At 55.8% G+C, this 18088-nt stretch overlaps 1 protein-coding gene across 1 annotated transcript in view; it reads left to right on the forward strand.

Annotated features, from left to right (window-relative positions):
• Positions 1 to 18088, forward strand: part of LOC127586946 (uncharacterized) — a 38598-nt gene that overhangs the window by 16641 nt on the left and 3869 nt on the right. Inside the window, 5 exon segments of the mRNA XM_052044987.1 lie at positions 8537 to 8744; positions 13471 to 13609; positions 14425 to 14469; positions 14471 to 14495; positions 15349 to 15395. Of these exon segments, the coding sequence (XP_051900947.1) occupies positions 8537 to 8744; positions 13471 to 13609; positions 14425 to 14469; positions 14471 to 14495; positions 15349 to 15395 (464 nt within the window).

Raw genomic sequence — 18088 nt, forward strand, 5'->3', positions numbered from 1 at the left:
CAGCATTCTCCCCCTTCACCCACGAGCCCCGAGTCCACATCCGGTGAGGCAGGCAGAGAGTTCCATCCCTGACCAAGATAGTTCTTCAGGAGAAGCTGGCAGTTTCATGGGCACTTGTTTCCGAGACTGATTTTTGACTCCAGGTTTATGAAATGCTAGTGCTTAAATTTCCTGTTCATATTTCTCTTATGACACAAAAGGAGGCCATTCTGCCCATCTGGTTCGTGCCGCTCCCTTTAGTCCCATTCCCTCGTTTATCTCCCTGTAATCGATTTCCCACCAACTCCCCTCAGATTCCAGCACTACCCACCTATACTGGGGGCAATTTACAGCGGCCGATTAACCCACCCACCCCGCATGTGGTTAGGATGTGGGAGGGAACCAGAGCCCCCGGGGGAAACCCACGTGGTCACAGGGGGAACGTGCAAACTCCACACAGACACACTCACACTCATACACTTGGTTCTTGTTCAGGGCGGACTGTTGGTCTTGAGTTGTGATTAAAATTGGCCCCTCCACGTACAGTAGTGGGCGTTGGGATCTTTGGTGTCTCTTCTGAAAGACCACCCCATCCTCTGGCAGGGCAGTTATACTCTGGGGGTCTGTCACACTGGATAAACCAGCTGGAATCTGCTATCTTTTGAGGTGGGAGTATTATTAATGAAGCAGGATTGTGTTCTCGTTACAAATGGGACTAGCTTGGATGGGAATCTTGGTCGGCATGAACAAGATGGGCTGAAGGGCCTGTTTCCGTGCAGTGTGACTCTATCTCAGCTGCGACCCCACCAATCGAATCCAGTTAGTTACAGAGGTGCAGAGTAATCTCTGCCATACCCGCAAGAACGAGAGTGCACGGAGTAAGGTGGGGCTGTGATGCCCCACCCGGTCGCATAGCCCACCCTGAAGAAGGGTCATTTGGGGCCTGGCTTCCGTGGAGCTGGAGCTCAGCCTGAGTTCTGAGGGAGCTGGGTGAGAGGTGGGGTGTGAGTGAAGGACATAACGTCATACAGCACAGACACAGGCCCTTCAGCCCATCAAGTCCCTGCCGGCCATCAAGCACCCATTCATCCTCTTTGATCCTCCTACCTTCCCATCTCTTCCCCCGAGATTGTGCCACTCGCCAACACGTTAAGGGCAGGTTTCAGGGACCAGCTCATCAATTGATATTGTGGAGGGGGTGGGGGCTTAATCAGGTAAGCTGTGTCCGCTGGTCAAAGATCCGTAGTATTGACCGGCTTAGGAGAGACTTGTATAGCCCATGGTGGTGGTTAATGAAGGGGCAAGATTTCCCCATTCTCTTCCAAGCAAGGGTTAACACGGCATCCTTTATCTGAGATTTTTAACTCGGATACATTGCATCTGTCTGCTGATTTGAGTAACTGTACGGTACAGAAAATGTTTACAAACCTGAGCGACACACCAGGTGCTGGAGGGGCTCAGCGGGTCGGGCAGCGCCTGTGGAGGGTGAGGGAGAGCCAGCATTCCGGGTTGAGACCCTTCCCCTGGACTGAAAGGGCAGAGGGGAGATAAAGAGGGGTGTAAAGAGGTGGGGGCAAGGGCTGGCAGGTGATGGGTGGATCCGGGTGAGGGGGGGTGTTGATAGGCGGGTGGGGGGGGGGTGGTAGGCGGATGGAGGGGGGGGGAGTGGGGATGGTGACGGGGGCTGGGAGGTGATGGGTGGAGGTGACAGAGGGCTGCAGGTGATGGGATCTGATGGGAGAGGAAGGTGGGGCCTGGAACCCAATAAGGGAGGTGGGGAGGGCAGGTGGGAACAGTGGGGGGGGGGGAGATCCCAGTGGGAGGGGTGTGTGGGCAGTGGGCAGATGGGTGGAGGAGGGGAGAGAGGGTGATGGGGGTGGGGTGGGAGGAGGAACTGGGTGGATCGGGGGGGGGGGGGAAGGGACAGAGGGGGAGCAGGTTACCTAAGGTTGGAGAATTCAGTGTCCGTGCCGTCGGGGTGTAGACCCCCTCGGTGGGGGGGGGAGTTACGGGGGTGGGGGGGGCACGTTCCTCTGGTTTGGGTTGAGCCTCGCCCCGGCAGCGGAGGAGGCCGAGGACAGACAGGTCGGGGTGGGAATGGGGAGGGGGATCCAACACCGGGGAGTGCAGGTGCCCCACTGAGCGGACGCCCGGTCTCACTGACGTTAAGGAGGCCACATTACCAATTGGATCCTCCCTGAGCTGCCTCCATTCCGACAGGGAGAGGGGTGTAGGCCGTTCAATCAGAATCGGAGACGTGAACTTGTTTGTGTGCCCTCGTGGTTGAGTCACTGGGCAGGTATCTAAGGCACTGGGTCATTGATTGGGAGACGCAGAGGGGCTCTGGAGTTACCTGAAGCTGGAGAATTCAGTGTCCGTGCCGTCGAGATGTAGCCTCCCCAGGGGGGTTACGAGGTGGTGTTCCTGTAGTTTGGGTTTAGCCTCATCCTGTTCAAATTCCACCAAGCCAGGTGGGGAACTAAAGTTCAAGATAAACTTAGAATAATAAATCTACTCTTGGTAACGGCAACCATGAAACTACTGGATTGTTGTAAAAACTCTCCAGTTCTCATGCTCTTTAGGGAAGAAAATCTGCCGTCCGTACCTGGTCTGGGTCTGTATGTGACCCCAGACTGTCCGTACTCGGTCTGGGTCTGTGTGTGACCCCAGACTGTCCGTACCCGGTCTGGGTCTGTGTGTGACCCCAGACTGTCCGTACCCGGTCTGGGTCTGTGTGTGACCCCAGACTGTCCGTACCCGGTCTGGGTCTGTGTGTGACCCCAGACTGTCCGTACCCGGTCTGGGTCTGTGTGTGACCCCAGACTGTCCGTACCCGGTCTGGGGTCTGTGTGTGACCCCAGACTGTCCGTACCCGGTCTGGGTCTGTGTGTGACCCCAGACTGTCCGTACCCGGTCTGGGTCTGTGTGTGACCCCAGACTGTCCGTACCCGGTCTGGGTCTGTGTGTGACCCCAGACTGTCCGTACCCGGTCTGGGTCTGTGTGTGACCCCAGACTGTCCGTACCCGGTCTGGGTCTGTGTGTGACCCCAGACTGTCCGTACCCGGTCTGGGTCTGTGTGTGACCCCAGACTGTCCGTACCCGGTCTGGGTCTTGTGTGTGACCCCAGACTGTCCGTACCCGGTCTGGGTCTGTGTGTGACCCCAGACTGTCCGTACCCGGTCTGGGTCTGTGTGTGACCCCAGACTGTCCGTACCCGGTCTGGGTCTGTGTGTGACCCCAGACTGTCCGTACCCGGTCTGGGTCTGTGTGTGACCCCAGACTGTCCGTACCCGGTCTGGGTCTGTGTGTGACCCCAGACTGTCCGTACCCGGTCTGGGTCTGTGTGTGACCCCAGACTGTCCGTACCCGGTCTGGGTCTGTGTGTGACCCCAGACTGTCCGTACCCGGTCTGGGTCTGTGTGTGACCCCAGACTGTCCGTACCCGGTCTGGGTCTGTGTGTGACCCCAGACTGTCCGTACCCGGTCTGGGTCTGTGTGTGACCCCAGACTGTCCGTACCCGGTCTGGGTCTGTGTGTGACCCCAGACTGTCCGTACCCGGTCTGGGTCTGTGTGTGACCCCAGACTGTCCGTACCCGGTCTGGGTCTGTGTGTGACCCCAGACTGTCCGTACCCGGTCTGGGTCTGTGTGTGACCCCAGACTGTCCGTACCCGGTCTGGGTCTGTGTGTGACCCAGACTGTCCGTACCCGGTCTGGGTCTGTGTGTGACCCCAGACTGTCCGTACCCGGTCTGGGTCTGTGTGTGACCCCAGACTGTCCGTACCCGGTCTGGGTCTGTGTGTGACCCCAGACTGTCCGTACCCGGTCTGGGTCTGTGTGTGACCCCAGACTGTCCGTACCCGGTCTGGGTCTGTGTGTGACCCCAGACTGTCCGTACCCGGTCTGGGTCTGTGTGTGACCCCAGACTGTCCGTACCCGGTCTGGGTCTGTGTGTGACCCCAGACTGTCCGTACCCGGTCTGGGTCTGTGTGTGACCCCAGACTGTCCGTACCCGGTCTGGGTCTGTGTGTGACCCCAGACTGTCCGTACCCGGTCTGGGTCTGTGTGTGACCCCAGACTGTCCGTACCCGGTCTGGGTCTGTGTGTGACCCCAGACTGTCCGTACCCGGTCTGGGTCTGTGTGTGACCCCAGACTGTCCGTACCCGGTCTGGGTCTGTGTGTGACCCCAGACTGTCCGTACCCGGTCTGGGTCTGTGTGTGACCCCAGACTGTCCGTACCCGGTCTGGGTCTGTGTGTGACCCCAGACTGTCCGTACCCGGTCTGGGTCTGTGTGTGACCCCAGACTGTCCGTACCCGGTCTGGGTCTGTGTGTGACCCCAGACTGTCCGTACCCGGTCTGGGTCTGTGTGTGACCCCAGACTGTCCGTACCCGGTCTGGGTCTGTGTGTGACCCCAGACTGTCCGTACCCGGTCTGGGTCTGTGTGTGACCCCAGACTGTCCGTACCCGGTCTGGGTCTGTGTGTGACCCCAGACTGTCCGTACCCGGTCTGGGTCTGTGTGTGACCCCAGACTGTCCGTACCCGGTCTGGGTCTGTGTGTGACCCCAGACTGTCCGTACCCGGTCTGGGTCTGTGTGTGACCCCCAGACTGTCCGTACCCGGTCTGGGTCTGTGTGTGACCCCAGACTGTCCGTACCCGGTCTGGGTCTGTGTGGTGACCCCAGACTGTCCGTACCCGGTCTGGGTCTGTGTGTGACCCCAGACTGTCCGTACCCGGTCTGGGTCTGTGTGTGACCCCAGACTGTCCGTACCCGGTCTGGGTCTGTGTGTGACCCCAGACTGTCCGTACCCGGTCTGGGTCTGTGTGTGACCCCAGACTGTCCGTACCCGGTCTGGGTCTGTGTGTGACCCCAGACTGTCCGTACCCGGTCTGGGTCTGTGTGTGACCCCAGACTGTCCGTACCCGGTCTGGGTCTGTGTGTGACCCCAGACTGTCCGTACCCGGTCTGGGTCTGTGTGTGACCCCAGACTGTCCGTACCCGGTCTGGGTCTGTGTGTGACCCCAGACTGTCCGTACCCGGTCTGGGTCTGTGTGTGACCCCAGACTGTCCGTACCCGGTCTGGGTCTGTGTGTGACCCCAGACTGTCCGTACCCGGTCTGGGTCTGTGTGTGACTCCAGACCGTCCTTGCCCTGTCTGGGTCTGTAGGTGACTCCAGACCCACTAGTGTGCTTGACTCTTAAAAGCCCCCTTTCGCTTGGGGACAATAGGGATGCACAATAAGTGCTGGCACAGCCAGTGATGTTCTCCCCCCACCTCCCCCTCCCACCCCCACCAAATGAATGATGAACTGAAATAATTATAGATCTTGTGGTTTGATGTCACGTTTGTCACGAGGCAAAATTGGAAAGTTGGAGACTGGGGAGCAACTTGCGCCAGGGTTTGTGTAAACTATTGAAGCCACATTTCCCAATTCTGGATTTTCTGTTCCAATGCCGGATGCCTCGATAACAACAGGATTTCTCCCCCCGCCCCCCAGCGCCTTCCCGTGTGTGAATGCATAGTTGCACTGTGGTGCCTCCGCTGGTGGGATGATGGACTGCGAAGTGACCTGTTCGCGTAGATCAGCGCAAGTTGTGACACGCTGGGGTCGTTCGTTCGATCGCTCGCCCTCAAATGGACGAGTACATGCATCTCGGCTGCCACTCCCTCCCTACCGAGGGGAGAGCTGAACTGTCAGCAGTGCCCGCTTCTGAATGAAACACTAAATCGAGGCCCTATCCGCTGCTTTGGACAGGGGAGGGGAGGAGATAGCACGGCTGGTCCAGGGGCCAGTGATTAATCCCCACCAGTCAGTAATTAAAACACATCCTCCCAGTGCTGCCTCTGGGAGCTTGCTGTGCACAAATTGGCCACTGCATGTCCCAGGGACCACCCTCGTTGGCTGTTGCGGGTGAAGGAGAATGTTCTGAAAAGGTTGTTGCAGGCGCTATATGAATGTAACCTTTTTCCTTTACAGGAAGCATGTGGTGACAGGGGATTAACATTCGGACTTGTATCCACTACATATGCATGGCTTTTAATAGTCCAGAGTGTTCCTTGGGGAGTGATGTCACTGGGGTCTCTCTTCTGCTCCCCTAAATCCTGATCCCGTGAGATCTGCTGGTTCAACTTCAGATTCTGCCTGGCGCGCTGCCATTAGACATCTCCAGTGTGGGTGCATCACAAGTCCGCATGCGACACTAAGTTCCGGGCCAACTCCCTGTCTTCTCTCCTTGCACGTCTTCCCCGGCCTGTGGTGTAACCGGGGTGGGGGTGGGATTGTATGGTGACTGGAGCCCCTTCTCAGGCCCTATTTCCTCTTCTGTGTGCCCCGGGGGGAGGAGAGGTTTTGGAGGTGCAGGAGACCGCAGATGCTGGAAGCTGGAGCAAAGGAAAATTGAGGAGCTGCAGTAATTCGGTGGGTGAGGCAGCATCTGTGGAGGGGAATTAGGCTGCCCTAATGAAGGGTCAGGACCCGACCCACCTATCACCTGCCATCTCTTGCTCTGCCCCCATCACCACCATTTTATACTGGCTAACCCGCACCCCTTTCCTTTCCAATCCAGATAAGGGGTCTCGAACCAAAATGTCCACTGTCCATTTCCCTCCACAGCTTCTGCCTGACCCGCTGAGTTCCTCCAGCAGCTTCTGTGTTCCCCTCGACCCGAAATGTCTCCTCCTCAGAGGTTGCCCGAGTTCTATAGCAGTTTTTTCTCGCTGGAGTGGTTTAGCTTGGAACCGATGCAAGTGTGTGTTTCATTTTACACAGAGAGTCATTGAATGACGAAGGTCTGAATGTTGTCTGTATCAGCCATGCCCCTGAAGGCTATTTCTTATGTCTGCCCCTCTTGCTCCCCCACCCATATATCTCTCTAACCACTTCCCCCCCCCCCCCCCCCCCCCCCCCCCCCGACTCCTCTCCTCCATTTAATAAAACCACGGCTGATCTGACTGGTATAGATGCCACGTTGCCACCCATCCCCCCCCCCGGTAACCTGTCACCCATTTGCTCATCCAGAACTCCTCTACTTCTGCCTTAAGAGAGTTCGGAGATGCTCTCGCACTGCCCTTTCTGAGGAGCAGAGTTCCAGAACCTCTGAGGGAGAAGTTCTGCCTCAACCCCACCTCAGATGGGCGACCCCTTATCTCTAAACCTTACCAGATGCCCCTGCCGAAAGGAGACGCCCTCTCTGCACCCACCACTGGGATTGAGCACGGGCTGAGTTTTGGTTCCCACCCATCGATGCTTTGCTAGCACTGCCCAGCTGTGAAGGTGGGGAGCACTGGTGTCCCCCAACCTGAGCCTTGGGGCAGGACCCCTCCCAATGGTTGGCCTGGGTGTTCCATGGGATTGGTGAGAGTTCCCTTGCTGACTAAGCTTGAAGATGCCGGCAGCAGTGTGCCTCCTGCTGTGGTTGAATATCTCAGTGAGGTTTAGCCTGGGGGCAGCCACACTGACGTAACTGACCGTGCCTTGCTTTACTTACTGCCACCTGCTGTTCGGCCCATCAACTCCATGCTGGATCCCAATCCCAACCGTCCCATTCACCCCTTTCATTCTTATGACAGACTCGTTGGGCGGAATGGCCTCCTATACCATCTCGCACAGCAATCCCGTTCCCTCACTAACTTTCCCCTGTAACCCATTCTCCCCACGATTCCCGCCAACTGCCCCCCCCCAGATTCTGCCCCTCACACTAGAGGGGGCAGTTAACTCACCCTGACCCCACAGGTCGTTGGGGCTGTGGGAGGAAACTCCACGTACCACACACACAGTGCCGGAGGTCAGGATTGAACCTAGGTCTCTGGGGCTGTGAGGTGGTGCCTCTACCCACTGGGCCACTGTCTTCCTGTAGCCCTGCAGGGGTGTTAATCTCTTCTACTGCAGATGCAGTATCTTTACAATCCAGGGTTTGCAGGACCCCAGTCTGGACCCGTGTCCAATCCCACCCCCACCGTAGTCCTTTCCCTTTGCCCAAGGCACCCTTGCGATAACTGGATGCTTCCCAAAGCTACTTCCATCCTTGGATGAGAGGAACAACGCCTCGTATTCGGCCCGGGTAGTCTCCAACCTGATGGCATCAACATCAGTTTCTCTAACTTCTGGTAACCCTCCCCTCTGTCTTCCCCCACCCACCTGCCCCTCACACACACTTGCCCCCTTCTGGTTCCCCACCTCCTTCCCTCTATTCCATGGTCAACTGCCCTCTCTTGCATCTTCCAACTCTCAGCATCTCACATCATTCCCACTCCCCCCTCCTCACCGACCTATCTCCCCCCCCCCCCCACCAGCTCTGATGAAGGGCCTCAACCCGAAACATCGACTGTCTCCCTCCCCTGTAGACGCTCGTCTGCTGCTCCATCCTCGGTGTGGCTTTGGCCTGGCACTGGGGGTCCTTGGATTGGGGAGAGTGTGGAGAACACGGCAAGGACGCTGGAGGAAAGGGGAGAGGGAACAGGAAGGGTGGGGGTCGTCGAGGTTTGACGGCGGGCAGTTGTGGTGGTTTTCCCGGCCGTGCCAACGGCTCTTGCTTCGTTCCCTTTGCCTGCAGTGAAGGATTTGATCTACTGGAGCGACCCCAAGAAGACGGGCGTGGTGTTCGGTTCGACCCTGACCCTCCTGGTGTCCCTGGCGGTCTTCAGCGTGGTCAGCGTCCTGGCCTACCTCGTGCTTGCTCTCCTCTCTGTCACCATCAGCTTTCGTGTCTACAAGTCGGTCATCCAGGCTGTGCAGAAGGTCAACGACGGCAACCCTTTCAAGTAAGGTGACCCAGTCGGGGCTGGTGGGTTTTTTGTTTACCAGGAGGGTTCGTGGGACTGTGGTTAGCACAAGGGATAAGACAAGATAAGATTTCTTTATCAGTCACACGTACATCGAAACACAGTGAAATGCATCTTTTGCGTAGAGTGTTCTGGGGGCAGTCCACAAGTGTCGCCACGCTTCCAGGGCCAACACAGCATGCCCACAACTTCCTAACCCCTACATCCTTGGAATGTGGGAGGAAACCAGAGCACCCGGAGGAAACCCACGCAGACATGGGGAGAACGTTCAAACTCCTTACAGACAGCGGCCGGAATTGAACCCGGGTCGCTGGCGCTGTAATAGCGTTACGCTAACTGCTGCACTACTGTGCCTGCCCTTGGGAATAGTAAAGGGGAAAAAATCACTGGTGGGAGTTGTCTATAGGCCACCAAATAATAACATTCCAGTGGCACAGGCAATAAACCAAGAAATAGATGTAGCAGAGGATGTGGAGAGTCTGCAGAGAGATGTAGATAGGTTAAGTGAGTGGGCAAGGGTGTGGCAGATGAGCACAATGTTGGTAAATGCGAGGTCATCCACTTTGGAAGATAGAAGATCAGATTATTATTTAAATGGTGAAAGATTGCAGCGTGCTGTTGTGCAGAGGGACCTGGGAGTGCTTGTGCACGAATCGCAGAAGGTTAGTTTGCAGGTGCAACAGGTTATCAAGGCGGCAAATAGAATGTTGACCTTCATTGCCGGAGGGATTGAATTTCAGAGCAGGGAGGTGATGCTGCAACTGTACAGGGTACTGGTAAGGCCGCACCTGGAGTACTGCCTGCAGTTCTGGTCTCCTTACTTGAGGAAAGATATACTGGCTTTGGAGGCGGTGCAGAGGAGGCTCATCAGGTTGATTCCGGAGATGAGGGGGTTAGCCGATGAGGAGAGATTGAGTCGCCTGGGACTATACTCGCTGGGATTCGGAAGAATGAGAGGGGATCTTATAGAAACATGTAAAAGGATGAAGGGGGAGATAAGACAGAGGCAGAAGGATAGGAGCAGGAAGAGGCCATTTGCCCCGTGACCCTGCTGATCTTTTCCCTCTTCCTTTCCCCTCTCCCGGTTCCCTGAATATCCATCAATCTGTCAACCTCTATTTTGAATGAACAACAACTGAGCCTCTGAAATTCCAAAGATTCCACGCTTGGTGGAGGAGGGGAGATCTCTCCCCATCTCCTGACACCGTGACCCCCCCCCCCCAAGTTCTAGACTCCCCAGCGAGGGGGAACGTCCTTCCTGGACCCAGCCCTCTGGAGCCCTGTAAGAATCTTGCAACCTCCCGCGAGGTTACCTCTCATTCTTCCCGACTCAGAAGAGAAGATTCCTTCACCCTTCCAGGATTTATCCTGAGCTTTCTCGGGGGCTCCGGTTGGACCTGCCCTCCCAAATCCCACCCACTCGCTGTGGGATTGAGCTGGTTCCCAATCCGCCCCTCCAGGTCGTCTGCTGACCCCCATGGCCCGGGACCCTCTGGGCACCGATCCTTCACCCCAGGGGAACAGCCTCTCGACCCAAGCCCTTCCTGACTGTGAGCGCCTCCATCAGATCGTCCCTCAACCTTCTCCGCTCTGAGGAGAGCAACCCTCCGGCTTCCCCAGTCTCCTGCCCTTCCCGTGACCGTATCCCTCCTCTCTGGGACCCTTCCAATTAATCCCCAAACACTTGGCTCCTTCCCTCTCTGGGGAGGGCGTTGGAACCAATAATCTAACTGAGGCCCACTGCGGTTCATACCGTGTCAGATAAACGTTGTGTCCATTTCTCTCTGTGTGTCTCTCTCCCCTGGAGCAAAGGAGGCTGAGGGGTGACCTTATAGAGGTTTATAAAATCGTGAGGGGCATCGATAAGGTGGATGGACATAGTCATTTCCCCAGGGTAGGGGAGCCCAAAACTAGAGGGCACAGATCTAAGGTGAGAGGGGAAAGATTTACAGGGGACCAGAGGGGCAGGTTTTTCACACAGAGGGTGCTGGGGATATGGAACGAGCTGCCAGAGGAAGTGGTGGAGGCGGGAAGAGGTTTGGAGAGGTACATGAGTAGGAAAGGTTCGGAGAGATTTGGGCCAAATGCAGGCAACTGGAACCAGCTCAGGTAGGCAACTTGGTCGGCACGGACAGGTTGGGCCGAAAGGCCTGTTACCTTACTGTACTGCTCGATCTGTCTTCGTAGGGCAAACCTGCCATCCCTGGAACCAGCTTCGCGAATCTTCACTGCAACTACTCCATGGCGAGATAAGGAGGCCAGAACTGTCCACAATACTCCAGGTTCCGCCTGCTGAAGTCATCTGGATCAGTGAACAACTTACCCCCCCCCACTGCAATCCTGACCTCACCCTTTCTGAGGTTCCCTTTGTCCCATCCACCCCTTCCCCAACCCTCTCAGTGACTCGATCCCTCTCCTTCCCACTTCTGACGAAGGGTCTTCAACCTGAACTGTTGCCCCTTTGCACAGATTCTCCCTGGATTTAAGTGTTTTTTTTTGTTGTTTTTATTTTGAGTTCTGTTTTTTTATTTTAAATTTCATCTGGGCCTGTCAGCTTATCCAAAGATGTTAAACCCTTTAATACTCCCAATGTAATATCCCCGGCTCGTCTCCCTTAACTGCAACTTCTGCATCATTTCCTCTTTTCCGAAGACAATTCCAAAATACTCATTGAAAGTCTTGCCCACGTCCTTGCAACCTCACATGCGTTACCTCTTCGATTCCTTATAAACCCTGCTCTTTAATTATCCTCTTGCATTTCTGTACAAGCTCAATGGTGCAGCTAGTTGAGTCATAGAGAGATACAGCACGGAAACAGGCCCTTCAGCCCATCGACTCCATGCTGGCATTAGCCGGCCACTTGCACCAATCCTACACTAATCCCTTTTTTAGTTCTCCCCACATTCCCATCAACTCCCCTCAGATTCTACCCCTCACCCACACACTGGGGGCAACTTACAGCGGCCGATTAACCCACTGACCCCGCACCTCGTTGGGGTGTGGGTGGGAACGGGAGCACCCAGGAGAAACCCACGTGTTCACGGGGAGAACGTGCAAGCTCCACACAGGCAGACAGCGCCAGAGGTCAGGATCAAACCGGGGTCTCTGGAGCAATGAGACACATTGGTGCATTTCACCTTATTGTTTGATTCTTCTCGTAGCAGTGGCACAGTGAGTAGAGCCAATGCCTCAGAGCTCCAGAGACCCGGGTTCAGTCCTGACCTCTGGCACTTTCTGTCTGTGTGGGGTTTGCACGTTCTCTCTGTGACCGCGTGGGTTTCCCCCGGGGGCTCCGGTTCCCTCCCCCGTCCCAACGACGTGTGGGGGTCAGTGGATGAATCGGCCGCTGTAAATTATCCCATAGTGTGGGTGGAAGGCAGGAGATATCGGGACATGTGGGAGGGAATAGATTACAAGGAAATGGAGAGAAAATGCTCTGAGAGTCAGCATAGAATCAATGGGCCGAATAGCCTTCTCCAAGCCCCCACCCTTTTGCTGTTCCTGGTCTCATCTGAAAACCCTGTAACCGGGGACATTAAGCTGTCCATCCTGCCCCTCTTTTAGTAATGGCTGAAATATCATTGGTTCATCTTGTACCCCTGGGTCTGGGACCCACTTTGACTGGGGGGTGCTGCATATTTGGGGGCTACTGCGGGCACAGTTCCCCTCTTTGAAACACATCTCTTCTGTTTGAGAGCTGATGTTCTTGGCCCATTTGTAACTCCAGTCTGGGTCTCCACCGTCAAGCAGGAGGTACAGCAGCCTGAAGTCCCCACACCACCAGGTTCAGGAACAGCTGCTTCCCTTCAACCATTCGGTTCTTGAACCGACCGACAAAACCCTGATCACTGCCTCAGTACAGCAACACTGGGACCACTTTGCACTACGACGGACTGAGTGGTTTTTGTTTGTTCTAATTGTGCTCTTTCTTGTATAATTTTATATAATTTATGTTTTCATAGAACAGTACAGCACAATACAGGCCCTTTGGCCCACAATGTTGTGCCAACCTTTAAACCTCGCCTAAGACTATCTAACCCCTTCCTCCCACATATCCCTCGATTTTAAATTCCTCCATATGCTTATCTAGCAATCTCTTGAATTTGACCAATGTACCTGCCTCCACCACCACCCCAGGCAGCGCATTCCATGCCCCAACCACTCTCTGGGTAAAAAACCTCCCTCTGATATCTCCCCTGAACTTCCCATCCATTACTTTAAAGCCATGCCCTCTTGTATTGAGCATTGGTGCCCTGGGAAAGAGGCGCTGGCTGTCCACTCTATCTATTCCTCTTAATATTTTGAACACCTCTATCATGTCTCCTCTCATCCTCCTCCTCTCCAAAGAGTAAAGTACTAGCTCCCTTAGTCTCCCCTCATAATGCATCCTCTCTAAACCAGGCAGTTTAATTTCTTTTATCTTTGTGAATGTTGTGTTTCTAGTGCTATGCCCCTGTGATGTTGCTGCAGGCAAGTGTTTCACTGCACCTGTGCATCTGACAATAAATGTGACTTTGACTTTGGATGTTCAGGTGGTCTCGTTGAGGTGTTGGGTGGGAGGGTTGGCTCCTGTACACTGCACCGTCTCAACTTGCCTATGAAACACAGGCCCAAGTTCATGGAGCAGGGCAAAGTGGGGGTCCAAGTATTCCAAAAGCAGTCCCATTCTGTCACTGAGATCCATCTTCTCCCCATCTCTCTCCAGAGTCTACCTGGAGCAGGACATCACTCTGTCAGCAGACACCTTCCGCAAGTACTGTGACACCACCCTGGTGCATGTGAACCGGGCTCTGAAGTATCTGCTCCAGCTGTTTCTAGTGCAGGATCTGGTCGATTCCCTCAAGGTTGGTTCGACCTGCCTTTCACATTGAATGAATTATCGCACCATTATGATAAATGATGTTCTGTCTTTTTTCCCTGTGTATGTGCACACACACTCTGCACTCACTCCCTCGCCCCGTCTCCGCACACCCTGCCCATTCCCTACTTCTCTTCGCAAGGTTGTTTGACGGGAGGCTCCATCTCTCCTCTGACCTGCACTGACGTTTGTTACTTCACCAAGGTGAAGGAAATTCGGCATGTTCCCAACGACCCTCACTAAATTTTTATAGATGCACCATAGAAAGCATCCTTTCTGGATGCATCACGGCTTGGGATGGCAACTGCTCTGCCCGGGACTGCCGGAAACTGCAGAGTTGTGGACACAGCCCAGTCCATCACAGAAGCCAGCCTCCCCTCCATGGACTCTGTCTATACTTCCCACTGCCTCGGGGAAGCAGCCAACATAATCAAGGACCCCTCCCACCCCAGATTCTACTCTCCCCCCCCCTCCCGTCAGGCAGAAGATATAAAGGCTTGAGAACACGTACCATAAGGCTCAAGGATAGCTTCTATCCCGCTGTTATCAGACTCTTGATCGGACCTCTCATTACAGTAAAAGGTGAACTCTTGATCTCGCAATCTACCTCGTCGTGGCGCTTGCACCTTATTGTCTGCCTGCACTGCGCTTTCTCTGTAGCTGCAACACTTTATTCTGCTTTCTGTTCTCCCTTTGTACCACCTCAATGTGCTGATGTACAGAACGATCTGTCTGAATGGGACACAAACACTGTATCTGGTCCACATGACAATAATAATCGGTTACTAATTCTCTCTGCAGCTTGCAGTCCTGATGTGGTTGATGACTTACGTTGGAGCAGTGTTCAAACGGCTTAACCCTTCTGATCCTGGGTAAGTCTGTACCTCCGCCAAGGAGCAGACTTCTGCTGGCTCTGTACCTTCTGACAATTCTCTATTTGGAACAGGCTCCAACCTTAACTTGTGGTCTGATATTGTCAGTGTTCAAGTACAGAAAGTAATCAGGAAAGCTAACAAAATGTTTCTTGTTTATTGCAAGGGGAATTGAATAATAAAGTAGGCAGGTTCTGCCCCAGTTAGATGGGGTGTAGGTGAGACCACAGGTGGAGTACTGTGTACAGTACTGGTCTCCTAATGTTAAGGAAGCACGTTACTGCAGAGGCCAAGTTCAGAGGTTTGCTGGACTGATACCTGCAATAGGTGGGTTGTTTTGGGAGAGGTTGGACGAGCTGGGCTTGTATCTGCTGGAGGTTAGAAGATCGCGAAGGGACTTGATTGAAACACAAGATCCCGAGGGGTGTGGACAGAGTGGGTGTGGAAGGGGTGTCTCCTCCTGCAGGAGAACCTAGACCGGGGGTCACTTTTTAAAAATAACCGGTGCCCTGTTTAAGACGAGAGATGGAGCGAACGTTTCTCTGTGAGAGCAGTGGCTCTCAAAGGACAGTGGAAGCAGAGTCTGTCAGTATTTTTAAGCATGGAGGGAGATGATTGTCGAGCAGTGACGGGGTGGGGGTGAAGATCTCTGGGGGTGGACGGGTATATGGAATTGAGGTTGCAATCCGACCAACTGTGATCTTATTGAGCCAGAACAAGTGGCCTGCTGCAAGCTCACGGGATGGGTCAGGGAAAGCTGCCAAAGGGGGTCAACCCGATATGACCCAGCCCCCTCGAGTTGGATGCTCCTGCAATTTAACCTGATGGTGCTTCTTGCCTCTGTCTCTTCCAGCTGTCCTCCTGACCTTCAGTGTCCCAGCCGTCTACAAGAAGTACCAGGTGAGTCCCCCGGCGTCACAAGACCAGGTTGGTGGCCGCAGAACACCCCCTTCTCACTGCTTCCCGTCTCCCCAGCAAGACCACCAGCACCACTGACCACTGGCTGGTGTGTGGGAGGGTCAGTTGTTGATGTGTGTGGGTGGGCGGGGTGGAGGGGAGGGGAAGGTCGGTGATGGGACGGGGGTGTGCGGGGGGGTAGAAGGTTGGTAGTGGGATGGGTGTATGGGGGGGGGAGGAAGGTCGTGGTGGGACAGGGTGTACGGGGGGGGGGGGGAGGGGAGGTCGGTGGATGGACGGGGGTGTGGGGGGGGTAGAAGGTTGATAGTGGGATGGGGTGTATGGGGGGGAGGGGAAGGTCGGTGATGGGACGGGGGGAGGGGAAGGTCGGTGGTGGGACGGGGTGTACGGGGGGGGAGGGGAAGGTCGGTGGTGGGACGGGGGAGGGGAAGGTCGGTGATGGGACGGGGTGTACGGGGGGAGGGGAAGGTTGGTGGGGGGGAGGGGAAGGTCGGTGATGGGACGGGGGAGGGGAAGGTCGGTGGTGGGACGGGGTGTACGGGGGGGGAGGGGAAGGTCGGTGATGGGACGGGGGAGGGGAAGGTCGTGGTGGGACGGGGGAGGGGAAGGTCGGTGATGGGACGGGGTGTACGGGGGGGAGGGGAAGGTCGGTGGGGGGGAGGGGAAGGTCGGTGGGGGGACGGGGTGTACGGGGGGAGGGGAAGGTCGGTGGGGGGGGGGAAGGTCGGTGGGGGGGAGGGGAAGGTCGGTGATGGGACGGGGTGTACGGGGGGAGGGGAAGGTCGGTGATGGGACGGGGTGTACGGGGGGGAGGGGAAGGTCGGTGGGGGGGGAGGGGAAGGTCGGTGATGGGACGGGGTGTACGGGGCGGGGAAGGTCGGTGGTGGGGGGAGGGGAAGGTCGGTGGGGGGGGGAGGGGAAGGTCGGTGGGGGGACGTGGAGACGGAGCGTCTCGTCAGCTGCTTGTTGCTCCAACACAAGTGTGGCTGAAGGAGTCTTTCAGCTGCTCCCCATTCAATACGATCACGGCTACATTTTTCTGTATATATTATGGCTAACGTGAGGGGACATAATTTTAAGGTGATTGGAGGAAGGTATAAGGGGGATGTCAGGGGTAAGTTTTTCACACAGAGAGTGGTGGGTGTGTGGAACGCACTGCCGGCAGAGGTGGTGGGGGCACATACATTGGGGACATTTAAGAGACTCTTAGATAGACACATGAATGATAGAGAAATGGGGGGCTATGTGGGAGGGAAGGGTTAGATAGATCTTAGAGCAGGATAAAATGTTGGCAGATCGTGGGCCGAAGGGCCTGTAGTGTTCTATGTTCTGTATTCATTCCAGGGCTGTGGGCTTCGCAGACCGAGCCAGCATTTAGTTGCCCTCCCCCTAGTTGCCCCTGACAAGGTGGGGGTGAGCTGCCTTCTCGAACCGCTGCAGCCCTTGAGGTGTGGGGCTCGGAGGGCAACTGCCAGGGGGTGGTGTTCCCCGTGCTTCTGCAGCCCTTGGCCTTCCGGCTGGGAGAGCTGGTGGGTTTGGAAGGTGCCGTCTGAGGGGTCTCGGTGAGTGGCTGCAGTGCGTCCTGTAGACGGTACGCACTGCATCAGTGGTGGAGTGGGTGTGGGTGGGGTGCCTATCGAGTGGGCTGCTGTGTCTGGGATGGTGTCGAGCTTCCAGTGTTGTTGGAGCCTCACTCACCCAGGTAATTGGGGAGCGTCCCGTCACTCTCCTGACTCCATCTCATTGCCATGCTCCCCTCAGTGTCAATCAACAACTTGAACTCTGTGAAGACACAGGACACTGCATATGCTGGATTCTGGGGCAACACACACAAAGCTGGAGGAACTCAGTGGGTCAGGCAGCATCTGTGGAGGGAGATGGACAGTCGGGTCAACTGGAAACATCGACTGCCCACTTCCCTCCACAGACGCTGTCCGACCCCCTGAGTTCCTCCAGCTTTTCGTGTTGGCCTCTGTGGCTCTTCCGTGGGAGAGCACCTCTCGCACTCGGGGCTCTTGTTCTGCAGGCTTGTGACCCTCCATCTCTCCCAGAGGTAGCCGTGAGTGGGAACAGAGGGCAGGAAAGCCAAGTCCTTCACAATGTTGAGAGAGTGTTTTCCCCTCACCGGAGGATCCAGAGCATAAGTCTAGTACGAGAACTAGGCCTGGGAGTAGCTCACCCAGCCTGCTGTGTTTCCTGACACCATCCCGACAGCTCTGTGGGAGCACCGTCACCGCACCAACCGCTGAGGTTCATGGAGGCAGCTTGCCCCATCGCCCACCTGCCCGGCCATGTCCCAAAAAACGAATAGATGGAAAATGGTGTCGCCTCACCCCAGGTGGAGGTGAGGAAGAGCCTCTCCTGAATCCCAGAGATGAGTCTCCGGAATTCCCTTCCTACCCCCGAGACTGTGGTGGCTGAGACACTGTGGGTGAGGGTTTTGGTTTGTAAGGGAGTCGAGGGTCATGGGGAAACGGGCTGGGGCCAAGATCTGGAGCAACAGACCATCTGCTGGAGGAACTCAGTGGGTCGAGCAGCATCTGTGTGGTTGGGGGCAGTAGGGGGGAGAGGGACTGTCGACACACCAGGTCGAAACCCCTTCATCGGGACTGAAGTTCCTCCAGTATCTTGGTGCGTGGCTTCGGATTCCAGCATCTGCAGTCTCTTGTGTCTGC

Source organism: Pristis pectinata, chromosome 38 (genome assembly GCF_009764475.1).
Source record: "Pristis pectinata isolate sPriPec2 chromosome 38, sPriPec2.1.pri, whole genome shotgun sequence".
Taxonomy (NCBI): domain Eukaryota; kingdom Metazoa; phylum Chordata; class Chondrichthyes; order Rhinopristiformes; family Pristidae; genus Pristis; species Pristis pectinata.